This window comes from Saimiri boliviensis, chromosome 4 (assembly GCF_048565385.1).
Source record: "Saimiri boliviensis isolate mSaiBol1 chromosome 4, mSaiBol1.pri, whole genome shotgun sequence".
NCBI lineage: Eukaryota > Metazoa > Chordata > Mammalia > Primates > Cebidae > Saimiri > Saimiri boliviensis.
Window position 1 is genome coordinate 103,579,134 of NC_133452.1, and position 14,837 is coordinate 103,593,970.

The 14,837-nt window shown below is 54.0% G+C and overlaps 1 protein-coding gene across 1 annotated transcript in view; it reads left to right on the plus strand.

Moving 5' to 3' along the window:
- Positions 1-13,705, plus strand: part of GLP1R (glucagon like peptide 1 receptor) — a 37,981-nt gene extending 24,276 nt beyond the window's left edge. Inside the window, exons 7-13 of the mRNA XM_039467542.2 lie at positions 538-697; positions 5,667-5,727; positions 6,287-6,356; positions 6,440-6,528; positions 6,862-7,000; positions 7,998-8,039; positions 13,453-13,705. Of these exons, the coding sequence (XP_039323476.1) occupies positions 538-697; positions 5,667-5,727; positions 6,287-6,356; positions 6,440-6,528; positions 6,862-7,000; positions 7,998-8,039; positions 13,453-13,620 (729 nt within the window). The 3' untranslated portion in view covers positions 13,621-13,705. The remainder of the gene's footprint in view (positions 1-537; positions 698-5,666; positions 5,728-6,286; positions 6,357-6,439; positions 6,529-6,861; positions 7,001-7,997; positions 8,040-13,452) is intronic.
- The last annotated feature ends 1,132 nt before the right edge of the window (positions 13,706-14,837 follow it).

Genomic DNA, 14,837 nt, shown 5'->3' on the forward strand with positions numbered 1-14,837 from the left:
TGGTCAGAGGAGGCCTGCCTCTGCCACCCTAGCCAGGCCTGGCACAGGGGAAGGCAAGAGCTGCCCAGTGCTGGCCCTTTGGGAGCCCCCAGTCTGATGGGAGAGGCAGTTCACCTTGGGACCCTCCAGTCTGATGAGAGAGGCAGTTTACCTGGGGGAGCCCCCAGTCTAAGGGAGGAAACACTGCCCTAGGGACTTCTCAGTCTGACACAAAAGAGTAGTGTTTGGAGACACACTTGGGTTTGAATCCCAGCTCTGTCACTTACTATCTGTATACTTTTAAGGAAGTCACTTACTTCTCTGAGGCTGAGTTTTCTCACCTGCAGGGGCATAATATTACTTTCTTCCAATCACGATAGTGAGGATTCAATGAGCTAAAGCATAGAAAGTCCTTAGCACTAGCCCTAGCCAGAGATGTCAGCTCTCTCCTCCTGCATTCACCGTGGCAGGATAGTGGCTGGAGCAGGATGGGGAGTGGTATCAAGAGAGGCAGAGGGCAGAGCTGTTGTCCCCATGGCACCCTTCCTCTGCCCCCAGGACTCTCTGGGCTGCCGCCTGGTGTTTCTGCTCATGCAGTACTGTGTGGCAGCCAATTACTACTGGCTCTTGGTGGAGGGCGTGTACCTGTACACACTGCTGGCCTTCTCAGTCTTCTCCGAGCAACGAATCTTCAGGCTCTATGTGAGCATAGGCTGGGGTAAGGCCCACCATCACACCCCTGGACCTGTGGCATGGGGGTGGGAGACCTTGACCCCTCTTCCAACATGGTACTTAGAACGCACTGCTGGGCAAGGGGCAGAGCACACTGGGTAACCCTCTTCCTGGGTGCAGGGCCTTCTGCCCTTGTGCTGTTAAGACTCTGTAGGGGTTATGGTCCTCCCCTCCTTTGTATAACTCACCACCCTTAATGGAAGCCTCCACCCCCATGTGGCCAAGTACCACCCTCTACCACTATCACACCCACCACTGAAGGTCATGGCACTGTCTTCTTAAGACCACATGGGGTCACGTGGTCTTAAGAGCCCAAGGGAGGCCGGGCGCGGTGGCTCAAGCCTGTAATCCCAGCACTTTGGGAGGCCGAGGCAGGTGGATCACGAGGTCAAGAGATCGAGACCATCCTGGTCAACATAGTGAAACCCCGTCTCTACTAAAAATACAAAAAGTTAGCTGGGCATGGTGGCGTGTGCCTGTAATTCCAGCTACTCAGGAGGCTGAGGCAGGAGAATTGCTTGAACCCAGGAGGCGGAGGTTGTGGTGAGCCGAGATCGCGCCATTGCACTCCAGCCTGGGCAACAAGAGCGAAACTCCGTCTCAAAAAAAAAAAAAAAAAAAAAAACCCAAGGGAAATGGTGAGTCCTGGGCCTCAAGGTGCAGAGGGGATCAAGAGGGCAGGGGGGTTTCTGGGGAGGGACGCTGAGGGTGCTCTGTCACATGATGATAAAGAGGAGGGCTCAGAGGAGAGCCAAGTAGGGTGGGGCAGGGAGACCAGAGGCCAGCCAAGGAAAGGGTGGACTGCGAATGTGCCTGGGGCCCAGCTGGAAATGTTCTAGCCAAAAAAGTTTGCCAAGAACCACTGTGTCTTTTTTTTTGCTGGAACATTTCTGGTTGTGCCTCTGCCTCTCACCACGTGGGATTCTAATGAGGGGCAGGGCTGGGGTTGGGCAGGGGGCTGGGATCCCCTTCACCCCTGAGAAAACATGCAACAGGCCTTTCTGAAGGGGCCCTCGGAGCCCCGAAAATAGGCCCTGCCGTCTGGCCCTCCCCAATCTGTCATTGAATCTGTGGATTTTCCTGTTTCACATAATACCCCACCCTGTTCGCCACTCCATTCACTCTTCCTTCCTTCATGCACCCACCTCACGATGCTCTGACCATGGCTGCCCCTGCCACCCAACTCCAGGGACTTCCCAGCTCAGTCACACCCAGACTGCTCCCCCAGTCGCCCCTCTTCCCTGACACTGGCCCTTCGCCTGAGCCTTTGCAAAGCTGTTCTCCATGCAGGAATGTTCAGAGAGCATCCTTTGCACACCAGGGTGTCAGCTGCCTCTTCAGGAAGCTGCCTCAGACCACCGGCCCTGGTGGCCCTGTGCTCTCTGCCCTCTCGACTTCTCCATCCCCTATCCTTGCACTTCATTTATTTTTACTGGTGTTCCTCAGCCACTTTGCTCTGTATACCACCCCCCACCACCCTGCCCCGGAGAAGGGTAGCCTGAGAGATTTTAATGTGACCAGTGTCTTGAGGGCACCAAGGCCCAGAGTGGGCAGGGCCTTAGAGGCAAAGCAGGCCCTGTAACCGAGGCCTCCTGACTTCCAGGCTCTGGGCCCGTGGCCATCATGCCCAGTTCTCTGGCCCCAGCTGCAATGCTTCAGTCCCTTGTAGCACCCCTGAGCAGGCTCAGGCCTCTGCACAGATGAGCAGGTAGGCCTGGCTCCTGCTCACAGATCCCTGCTCCTCACCTGCCTCCTTCTCCCCTGGGACCTAATCCCTTCCTTGGCCTTTTCTCCTCAAGGCTTCTTCCTCCTGCTGGAGCCGATGAAGAGCCCTGCAGCTCACTAGGGGTGGGGGAGGAGGGAGGCCATCGAGGGAGCTCAGGGAGGGCTGTCTTCAGGGTGGGGCACAGTGTCTGTCCATTCTAGGAAATAGCATCAGCACTGTTAGTGCCTGTCACCATGGCGACCCGAGGGCAGGAACAATCAAGGGACGTGTGTGATGTGTGCAGAGGAGTGGGGCTAGCTGGTCGGAGTTTGGTGGGGACACACAGCCCTGGAGGTCTCGGAGTGGGAGGTGGGGGGGCAGTACCAGTCCTTTCCCTACCACCTCACACCCGAGCTCAGGGTTCGGGGTCTGTGAGAGCACAAGGGCCAGACCTGGAGGACACCCTGCTCCAATCAGAACACCTTTTCCTGAGGAATCGGGATGGGGAGAGACAGAGGTTCACAGATTGCTAGGAGCTCAGACATGATGCCAGGAGGCCTTGCCCAAGCTGGGATACTTGGGAAACAACTTTTAGCTTTGTGTGCAAGTAGAAGAATTAAAACTGGGACTCTGGCACAGTTGGAGCGGTCCCCCAAAGGGCATGGCAGCTTCTCCTGCAGTCCCCAGGCAGTCAGGGGCCTGTAGAAACCCACAGGGAGGCTGTGCAGGAGAGAGGCGAGTGATGGATGAGGAAATCATTATTTCCCGGAGCCGGTTCTGTGTGTCTTGCTTTGAGCTTTTTTTCCAACCTGTCTTGCTCGTTTTCTAAATGGGAGAAAGATGAAGCCAGCAGGGAGTGTGTAATGCTTGCATGCGGCAGGACTTTGTGCCTATGTTTTTTGAAAAGGCCTTGTTAAGGAAATGCTGACGATGAGCGAAGCTTGCCAGGTCTGGCTGATAACATGGGTGAGTGCCCTGATCCTTCCTCCTTCCAGGAGGTCTCAGAGAGAAGGGGCAGCAGCAGGTGGGGATGCCTGAGAAGGAAGCATCTGTATGTATATGTGGTTCAGGCAATACGCATGCTCTTGTTTAGAGAAGTTTCCTCCCGTCTTTGATTTATTGACTCACCCATTCATTCATTCCATTCTCATTGGGCATCTTCTATGTGGCAGGGCCTGTGCCATGTGCTGGGGCCTTTGGAGATCATCCCACTCCTTGTCCAGTTCCATAAAGGCCTATTATTAAAGCACCGTGGATTCTGAGAGGTCTGATTTGTGTAAAAATAAATGGGCTGAGAGAGAGCGAGCTGATGAAGAATGCTGCTCAGCTGGGGGCTCCTTTGCTTTCTCTATCCTTCCCTGCATCATCAAGCATAGTAGATCCGGACACACAACCTGCTTAGTAGCTGCTGTTGAGTGGACAGCTACTGATGAGCTAAAGATATAGATGATGGTGACAGGAAAGGCTGTGAAGTCATTCTGTCCTGGAAATGTGCTCCTGGCAGAGATTCCCCAAAGCCACATGTGCACATGCACATTCCAGCCACCACACCCTCACACACAGGTCTACATACCTTAATACGCACACGCTTACCTATCTCAGACACTTCTCCAACACTGAGGGAGGCGCCAGTGGAGACAGGCATGGAGATAGCCAGAGCAGAAAGCCATTGAGGGCAGTGGGAGTGGGCGTGGACTGCAGCCCCAGACTCGAGCCCCACCTGTGCTCTTCTGAACCCCTGATCCGTCTCCTCATGTCATGTGAGGAAGGACGCTCCAATTTTAAATTAATCAACACAGATCGAGCTTTCAGGGTGACCTGGGCATTAAGGCTCTGAAGGTGAGTGAGAGGCCCAGCCTCTGTACTCAAGGAACTGGGAACCAGTTGTATTAATTCTCTATTGCTGCATAACGATTAACCCTGTAACTCAGCTACTTAAAACAATGAACGATTGTTATCTCACAGTTCCTGTGATCTGGAATCTCTGTCCAACTTAGCTGGGTGCCTTGTGGCTCAGGATCTCACAGAGAAAACTCTCTAAGCAAGACCATGCCAATTTCCTGAACCACCTCCGCATACAGAAGCTTCCTTCTCGGGCATCCCTGCTCCCTGCTGTCCCTTCTCTCTGAGACCTCCTTCCAGCATCAGGGCACTCACAGAGAAGTAGCCAGCTGTCACCAGGGGTGCTATGATCTCAAGGCTTAACTGGCGATGGAGAATCTACGTCGAAGCTCACTCCCAAGGCTGTTGGCAGGAAGCCCCAGTTCCTCGCTGGCTAGAGGCTGGAGGCCTCCATTTCTTGCTGCAGAGGCCTCTATCTAGGCCTTCTGAGTGCCCTCAGGACATGGCAACTGGTTTCCCCTGGAGCAAGTGATCAGAGAAAGAGACGGTGTGTGCAAAACAAGCCAGAATATCTTTTATAACAATCAGAAGTGGCATGCTATCACTTCCGCCAGATGTTGTGGGTCACACGAAACAATGCTGACACAATGTCGACCACACAAAGGTATGAGCACGGGAGGTGGGATCCCCATGGCCATCTTAGAGGCTGTCTACCACACAAGCCAAGTCTCAGCCGAGTGGAAAGTAGTATTTTGTAGCTCTTGTTATTGTAGGCCACTGCGGACAGTTACTTGGTCTGTTGGCATCAAGGACTGGTCTCCTGTCTCCATTCCAGGATTCTGCCAAGGCCATAACACCCCTCAAGAGTGGTATGAGATACCTGCACCCATGTGGGCTCATGTGTGTGTATTCACACACCTGCGCAGACACACAGGTGCACAGGGGTAGGGACTAGACAACTGAAAGGACATCCAGTGCCGGAAGGAGCTGACTGAGATGGGCAAGTGGGCTGAAGCAAGAAAGAAAAAGAGCATCCGAGGGTTCGCCTGCTCCTCGCCTCATCCACCATGCTGTCCCCACAGCATGGCCTGGTCCCGCTACTGCTTGGGTGTCTGTGGCCTGGTGTCTCAGCTGGGATCCTCAGGGCAGGTCCCGACAGTGTGCCTGGCACATAGGAGGTGAAGGACTGCTGAGGACTTCTCTGTAAGGAAGAGTCTGGGAGTCACATGGGGCTCCTGCTGCCTCTGTTTTCCCAGGTGCCCAGAGAAAAACTAGAACACCTAGATTGAGGCCAGGCAAGGAGAGGGGCTGGAAGTGTGAGAGGCCTGGGGCAAGGAGAGGCGTCAGCGTGTGGACTGTGGCTCTGGCCTGCCAGCCCCTCTCCCCTCTGTCTTTTCCTCTCTCCTAGGTGTCCCCCTGCTGTTTGTTGTCCCCTGGGGCATTGTCAAGTACCTGTATGAGGACGAGGGGTGAGTGTCCTGCTCCAAGGGGGCAGGTGTGCCCAGGTCCCCATCCTCAAGGTCCATGGGATTCCTTGGTACCTGGGGCACCCATCTGTCAGGAGGATAAAGGCGGGGACCACTTTAGAATGTGAATTTAGTTCCCTAATCTCCCCTCCCTGCCTCTCCCCCTGCCCCAGGATTGTTTGATGACTGATGGAACTGGATCTATGGGGATATGGTGCCCTCCTGCAGGTTTTTCTGTAATATCTGCAAGTGACATGCTTGTGTCATTTTGTATATGATGCTGGGTACACGCATGACTGTGTTGGTAGGTCCATGAGAGCTTGTTTAGAGGCGTGGGCACCTCCGTGTATGATGGTGTATTTGGACTGTGCGCGTGTGTTGTGTGGCTGTGCACTGGCAGAGCTCTGTGCGGGTCAGTGGGACTGCTTGTTGAGTGGCTCCTGGGATCTGTGTGTGTGGTTCTCCACATGGCCATGAGTGTCAGCAGCCCCTGTGCCTACACCTGAGCTGGGGGTCCTGTGAGTCCTGCTGAAGGCATGTGTGCATGTCTCTCCCTCCCTAGCTGCTGGACCAGGAACTCCAACATGAACTACTGGCTCATTATCCGGCTGCCCATTCTCTTTGCCATTGGGGTGAGTGATGGTGTCAGGGATGGCGGGGGCAGCTATGATAGGCCTGGGCTCGTGCCCCCTGCCAATCCCTGGCCACCCTGCAGGTGAACTTCCTCATCTTTGTTCGGGTCATCTGCATCGTGGTATCCAAACTGAAGGCCAATCTCATGTGCAAGACAGACATCAAATGCAGGTGACGTAACAAGTGTCCCTTTCCTTCCAGCAGAGAGAGAGAGAACCTGGGATGCTTAGCTTAGAGCCCTATACTACCCTCTTCTCCCACCCAGCCCTGGCCTGAAGCCCCTAACCCTTGCTTTTGCCCTGTCTCTGGGCAGCCCCTGGGATTCTTGGGGTCTTGACATCTATTCTTTCCCTCCAGGCAGCCTGTCCCAGGGTATTTGGGGTGGGAGAACATCCATGACCCAGATGTCAGGACTTGGTAGGAAGTGGGGAGGGTAGAGAAAAGGGAGAAGAGTCCTTGGGAGAGGCAGAGAATGACTCCAGAGGTCTCCACCCTGCCCCTCAGACTTGCCAAGTCCACGCTGACACTCATCCCCCTGCTGGGGACTCATGAGGTCATCTTTGCCTTTGTGATGGACGAGCATGCCCGGGGGACCCTGCGCTTCATCAAGCTGTTCACCGAGCTCTCCTTCACCTCCTTCCAGGTAACTTCATGGCTGGGGGCACTTGCTTGTAAAGTCCTGGAATGGGGGTGGGACAGACACTAGCCTGTATCATGCAGATGAAAAAGAGTAGGCTGAGACCTGGGGTAGGCTGAGACCTGGGAGAGTGATCCCTGCCCAAAGTCACCTAGTTGGAGCAGAGCCAGATCTGGTGTCCCCAGGTGTCCCAATACCTGGGCCAGTCTTCTCTGTAAGCACATGGGACAAGAAGCCTTCCTGGATGCAGCTCTGGATACCCAGCCTGGCATTGCAGCTGCCATCTACTGGGTGGCGAGCACCCTGCCAGGTGCTTTATATGCATTGTGCATTGACTCCTCACAGAACCCAGGAGATGTGCAGGGTGGCCCCCGTTTTACAGAGGAGCCTCAGAGGCGTTAAAACCAGAGTTACGGCATCACAGTTTCAAAGAGAAGAACTGGTCCTCTCCATAAGCATTAAATGATGCTAAGCGGGTGTAAAAATACAAAACACTAGTCCCTGCCCCTCAAGAGTGTTATGAGATGCCTGTACACATGTGGGCTTGTGTGTGTTACAGACATGTGCAGACACACAGAACACAATTCTGGAGCTCTGGGTGTCCTGTGTTAACAGACGGGGCTGGTGTGGGGAATATTCTCCACAATCAGTCATTGTACTTCACTGGGACAGGTCTCCTCAAGGGGACATTGGCTGTAGGATCTTGCAGCTTCTGGGCAGCTTCTGAGCAGGGTCTCCTGGACCCCATGGCACATGCCTAGGAGACCCATTGGGACAGGCTAGCTGGGGCCTGTAGCCAGGGTTAGTCAGAAAGGGGCAACTCTGCTGTTCCTCCAGAAAGGAAATGGGAGGGAAGCCCCTGCCCTATTCCTGGATCTCCCTGGGCCACTGGATTTGAGGAGGGGGATATTGAGGATGGAGTCCCAGGGTGCTTCTGACCAGGGCCAGTCTGCAGGGGACCTCTCGCCTATTTCCTCCCTCCTGATGTGATTCTCGTTTCCAGGGGCTGATGGTGGCCATCTTATACTGCTTTGTCAACAATGAGGTAAGCTCTGGGGAGAGACAGTGGGGTCCCTGGTGGGTGGGTACCATCGGCCAGTCTGGAGTTGTACAATGAGGACTCCCATCAATCTTGAAACCTCCGACTCAGTCCACTAGGGCCCTAGGGTTGAGGAGGCATCTTGTCCACAGATTTGGTTTTCTGTGCGTGGGTCTCTCACACCTGAATACACATACACATACACACATGTACATGTACAGACATACCCTATGGTATGTGAGCTTGGCGAAGACCCAGCCTCATGTTAAGGGGGTCCCCAATGACCCCCTTTGCTTGGTGGTGGTGACTGTCACTTATAAAGTGATTCAACACATGTATACTCAAGCCACATGCTTGGGGCTTTAATAATCACGATTTCATTTAATTATGACCCCAACATCCCTCCAAAAAACCCTGCTAAAATTATTATTTCATCTTCCCACTTTTATACATGAGAACACTGAAGATCAGAGAGCATCAGAAACCTGCCCTGGGTTGGAAATAGTCGTACACATCGCTTCTCAGCCTTTTGGCTAAGATGAAGTGTGGAAATAGTGGCATGGCAGAGCCAGGACTCAAATTAATTCTGCCTTAAAGAAGGAAGACCCCATTCTTCATACACACAGGCAAGAGCCCTGGCTCACTATGGGGAAGGGGGTGGCTTTCTGGTGCTAGGGTGGAAGAAGGGGGTTCTTGCTGGCCCAACACCCTCTCCTGCAGATGCCTGTAGGGCTGCAGGCCTCCCTTCCATCACTGAGATGGTCCGCTCCTGGGAGGAGGGCGTGCCTGCGTTTGTGGGCAGCTGGGAAAGGCTCCTTCCTCCAAGGTACTCATCTTTGGGCTGGGTGTCATAAATGCTACAGCAGCCTCTTCCTCCAAATTCCTTCCAGAGGGGAAGACAAATAATAATAGTAGGGGCAGCACCGGGGCCCCTGGGGAAGTGTCCACAACAGGATTAACCGCCAGCAGGGAGGAGTCCACCCCACAGTCTGGGAGGAAACTGAGGACTGCCACTCCCTTCAGGCCCAGGTGAGGGTTTGCACTAGTGGGGCTGGGGCTCAGGTGACCCAGGGACACTGACCCTCAAAGACCTTACATACCCATTCTGAACCTTAGTTTGCTCATCTACAAAGTGGGGGTGATAATGCCTACCTTTGAGATTCCTGTGAGGATTAAGAAAATCTGAAAAAGGTGGGACAGGAGAACTGAGAACAGATCCCTCCTTTAAGGTGGGATGCTGAAGGCCACTCCGAGCTCCTCACAGTTGCTGCTTGGCATGAAGAAACACACACCACCATCTCCAGATGCTCAGTAAGCAATCGCTATTAGATACCAATATTCAGTGATTCCCCGAGACAGGGGCCTAGGGAATTTCAGAGGATGCTGTGCAGAGAAAATGAGGCTGGGTGAAAGGGAAGGGAGAGGAATGTTCCCTTGTCCCTGAGGCTTCCTCCCGCCTCTGCTGAACTGGCTTCCTGCGGAAAGCGTGGCCCTCAGAGCTGTAAAAGGGTGGGAAACCAAGGTTTTTTTTAAGTGCTTACTGCATATAAGGTGCTCAAAGTCTCATTACATCCAGTGCTGTGAATGGTATCCCCAATTCACAGCTAGGAACATCAAGGCTCAGCAAAGTGAAATGAGTAGCCCTAATTCGATAGCTAGAAGGTGGTTGATGTAGTGGGCTGTGGTGGGGGCAAGATCCCACTTAATACCTCAGGGCAGCCAGTGCTGGGGAGGCAAAGGCAGGGCCAGGCAATGGGATTCTGGCTGCTCCCGGGACAGATCTCAGAAGACTCAGTGGGCTCAGTTTGGAGGGTAGGGGAGGGAAGGAGAGAAGGGCCTCACCCAATAGGTCCTTGACCCACAGGAGGCAGGAAGACACAGCAGCCCTGGTTCTCCTCCACAGCTAGATCCTCACATTGAATTTCTTTAAAACTGACACAAACAAGGAAGTGCAAAAACCTAAGCTCTGTGGGTGGCCTTCCCTCCAGGAATGTTTCAGCCAGCTGATGAGGTGCTACCCAGCCCTGACCTCTGCCGCTTTCCACTCCAGCCCAGTAGGGATGGGGACAGGACAGGGTGGCATGTATCCCTGTGCAGGGATGAGGAGCAGAGGCCCGTGGGGAAAGACAGGCACCCTGCTGCCACCTTGTCACCTCAGCCCCCCACTTCCCCATTTCCCCCTCCTCTCTCCTCTGATCCACTCACCCCAGCCCTACCTAGCAGACACATTATGCTTGGCTTCCCTGCCACCATTACGAAGAGCTTCCCTGGACCCCTGGCTCAGCCGCCTCTCCAGATTCCATCCTCCCCAGCCCAGCCGTCTGTCTCATCACCTCCCTCCTCATGCACCACCCATGGCTGGCCCACCTTTGTAAGGGGATAGACATACGTTTGTAAGGAAATAGTTCTTTGCAAAGAACTTCACCCTGAATCACCAGAGTTGCATCTCTCTGACCAGGCCTGGCTGTATAGGTCCCAGCTAGCATCTCCCCATGGATCTTCCAGGCTTGTGCCATGGGGTCCCAGAGGCCCTGCTCCAAGAACAGGAGAACCTGTTACCTTTCAGAGCACCACCAGTTCTTTTAACCCCACCCCGAGACTCCTCATGCCCTGGCTGCTCCAGGCACAAGTGCAGATACATCATTGTCACTGGGCCACAAAAGACGCACGTGGCTCTGGGGCTGAGGCCTCTGTCCACAAGAGCTGTTCTGCAGACCCAGGGTTGCCATGGCAATGCCAGGTACTTGTGACCTGAGGAGAAAAGATGGCTTGAATATTGGTTCTGTGTGGCTGCCAAGGCCTGCACCAGCTGCTGGTGGGCGGGAGTGGGGACAGGAAGAGGAGGCCTGAAGGTGGTTTTGCTGTAGCTTGTGCCACAGTGAGGTGACTCAGAGCCCTGAGTGCTGGTCCCAGCCCTGCCACCGCGGAGCTGTGTGACCTGGGGCAAGTCATTTTGCCTCCCTTGCCTATGTCTCCCCAGGTGTAAATGAAGGTGAATGAGCTTCCCAATTCAACCCCGATCCTGAGCCTGGCATGATGCCGGCTGGAGAAGGCGGTCAGGAGAATTGTGCTGCACTACAGAGGTCGAGGGCAGGGATGAGGATAAGATCCAGTAGTGGAGGAGGAAGTGTGCTGGCCTAAGTGCCAGGCCAGGTGCTCAAGATTTTTAAAGACAAAAGGGGCATTTCTCCCTGGCCTGCCCCTCTAGATTTCGCTGGTGGAAATGGTGATCGTGCTGGACAAACCAAGAAACTCTGTCTACCACAGGTGCAATGGACACTGTTGACTTGTGTCCACCACTCCATCAGCAGAGTTCTCTGAGGAACAAGGACCCTCCAGGGTGATGCTTTCCCCTAGTGTTGTCTTGGTTGGTTCATTTTCATAGCTGCGGAACAGAAGGAGCCCCATGTGAGATGCTCATTTATTTATGTTCTCATTCATTTGGCTCATTTAAAACATATGTATGAAGTACCTGCTCTGTGCTGGGCACTGTGCTAGGTTCAGGGACACTGAGATGAGGAAGATGTGGCCCTAGCCCCTGTGGTGCTCCCAGCTGAGTGGGGAAGAGATGCACAAGGGACAGGCAGGATCTCAAGAGCCACGCAGGCAGGAGGCCAGGGGTCAGGAGCTGGGCCTTGGAATCAGGCCAGATCTAGGTTTAAATCCTGGCAGAGCAACCTGGGGAAATACTTAAACACTCTGTGCCTCAGTTTTCTCATCTTTAAATGTGGAGCTACTTTGCAGGGTCGATGTGAAAGTTAACTAAGATCATCAATGGAAAATGCTGGGCATACAGTAAATGCCCAATAAATGGTGGTTTTCAAGGACAATTGTGATTACAGGGGTCACAGCAGAGGTTCAGGAAAAGTTCTGAGGGAGATGGGGGCAGAAGGAGACTCCGTGTGTCAGCACTCTGAGAAGTCCTGCAGGTGTCCCTGAAACCTCTTTGGTCTCTGAGGTGGTTTCCCGGGGATGTGCCTCAGTTTACCATGTCCCCCCAACCTCAGTGGAAGGGTTATGAAACAAGACTGGCTTCCCTGCAGCTACACAAATGGGGGCCACCACCGGACTCAGGGCACCCACTCCAGCTGTCAGCATGTGCTCTCTTCACAAAGGCTTGGCCAGGCAGGGAGCTGGCAACACAGCAGGGTGGCTGTAGGTGGTGTCTGCTCAGCCTCCTTCCCTCCCCTACCCAGGCTTGGGCCCCTGACACTGCATGGGATACTGCCGTCATCCTGGCAGGCAGCCTCTGGGCCATCTCAGCTCTACTCAGTGCAGAAAAAGTTCTTTTAAGGGATGGCATGCAGCCATACCAGGCGTCCTGCTGGGCATAGCTGGATGGGTGACAAAGGAGGAGGAGAGGAGGGTTGTTTGCACAGGGGCTGGTGGGGGGGATTGGCCCCTTATCCACAGCTGCTGGCAGCTGGGCTTCTTGGTGATTTGGCCTAAGGGGAAGGGCCCAGACCCCAGACACTCTGGTGTGGGAAGGGCGGGGACTTCAAAGAAGCTCTGGAAAGCAAATTTATGGGAACATCACCCAGAAGAGCAGTCCAGACCCCCTAGGACTAGCTATGAAGGTTCCAGCAGGCCTCTCCAGGGACCAGAATCACTGGCCACCACAGGGAGCCATAGCATTGCCACAAATCCTCAAGGGATGGGGGTTCCACTGTGCTCTTCTACTTGGATTTGCCTCTTTCTGCCCCAACAATCTGGCCCCCAGGCATCAGCCCTCCTGAGAGGCTTTTCCTGATGGGGAAGCCAGAGCACAGCACAACAGGGATCCTGACTGACTGAGCTCCCCTGGGCTGCACCCCCATGGCCACTGCAGAGTCTCTCTGGATGGCATCAGTTGAGAAGCCCTCATTGGCTGCCCCTTCCTCCCTGCCGCTGCACATCTCAGCCACCTTCCTTCCTTCCCTCCCTCCTCCCTGGTGAGGTGCTGGGGCCTGGATGGAAGCCCTCAGGGAGTAGAGAAGGGTCTCCTCTAGACTCCAGGAGGGTTGGGGGTTGCTGTCCCCCTTCTCCATCATCCAACCTGAAATTGGGATTGTGCAATCTAGAGTCTCTCTTCTCTTTCCCATCTCCTGTCTCCCTGCATTTCACCCTCCCTCTCTTTCTTTTCCGTTAAATAATACTGTGATGGATTGTAAAAGGTACTTAGCTGAATCACAGCGTTCAGAGATGGAAAAGACCAATTAGGTCATCAACCTGATCTCTCTCCTGAGGAGATGCAGAAAACAGGAGACAACAATCAACAATTTTATTGGGATATTAATTTAGGCGCCCGAAGGCCTTGACTTGCGTCTCTTAATATAATGCAGTGGATTTTTTTCCCTTCCCCACTAATGTAATAGTGGGGCCATTTTGTGAGCAGTTGGTTTGCATGATGGCTTTCATTTCCCTCCTTTTCCCATGGAAGGTCCAGCTGGAGTTTCGGAAGACCTGGGAGCGCTGGCGGCTGGAGCACTTGCACATCCAGAGGGACAGCAGCATGAAGCCCCTCAAGTATCCCACCAGCAGCCTAAGCAGTGGGGCCACAGTGGGCAGCAGCGTGTACGCAGCCACCTGTCAGATCTCCTGCAGCTGAGACTCCAGCGCCTGCCCTCCCTGGGGTCCTTGCTGCTGGCCGGTTGGCCATTCCAGGTGGGAGAGACACTCCCAGGGACAGGGGAAGGAAGGAACACACACACACACACACACACACACACACACACACACACACACTTCCTGCTTTCCCTCCCCAAACCCATCAGACAGGTAAATGGGCAGTGCCTCCTGGGACCGTGGACACATTTTCTCCAAGAAGCGTCAGCCTCGTAATTTGATCACAGTGGCAAGCGGAGAGGAAAAACGAGCACTGTGAAAATGAGGAGGATTTCTTCCCGTGAAGCCACAGGCCCTTGGGGTTCCCCCAGACAGAGCCGCAAATCAACCCCAGACTCAAACTCAAGGTCAATGGCTTATTAATGAAACTGGGGCTTGCGAGAGGAGGTGGTTCTGAAAGTGGCTCTTCCAACCTCAGCCCAACACAGCTGGAGTGACCGGAGCCTCCTCTGCTTGCATCACTTGGAGGCACCCCCCTCCCTGTCTTCTCCCAAAGGGAAGCTGCTTGTGTGTCTGGGCTGCTTATTTCCCTCAGCTTGCGCCCTCATCTCACTGCCCAGTTTCTTTCTGAGGGGCTTTATTTGGAGCACTGCCAGCAGCCTTTTCTGGAAATGGCCGTAGGTGGTGGTGAGAATGAGCATTGAGAAGATGCCCGCTTCTCCTCCAGGTATTTGAGTTGCTTCGGTGGCTGCCCCTGCCATGCCCAGAGAATCACCGCAGGCCTGCCACCAGGGAGCCCAGCCCCAGGGTATGAGCTCCCAAGTCTGTTTTAAAGATGCTCAAGAATCCTCTGGGGTTCATCTAGGGGCATGTTAGGAATGTCCAGACTGTGGGTGTAGATTATCTGCCACTTCCAGGAGCCCAGAGGGCCAGGAGAGACATTGCCTCCAGCTCTCCTTGGAAATACTTTTTATCTGTGACCACACGCTGTCTCTTGGCGTGAGAATTTGGATATCCTCTCTAACTTGAGGGGATGTGATCATGAAGACACTCTCCTAGGGAAGCCAATAGTCCCCATCATCACCATGGAGGCAGGCTCCCCCTGCCTTTGGAATTCCCCTGCATGGGAGCTTGTATATACTTCATTCACTTTTCTTAATTGCTGTAAATAGACTGTGTGCACAAACAGGCAATTCTGATTTCTCCCATCTAATGGAAATGAGTGAAATCATGCTTGTTGTGATGTTGTTTGGGGGAGTG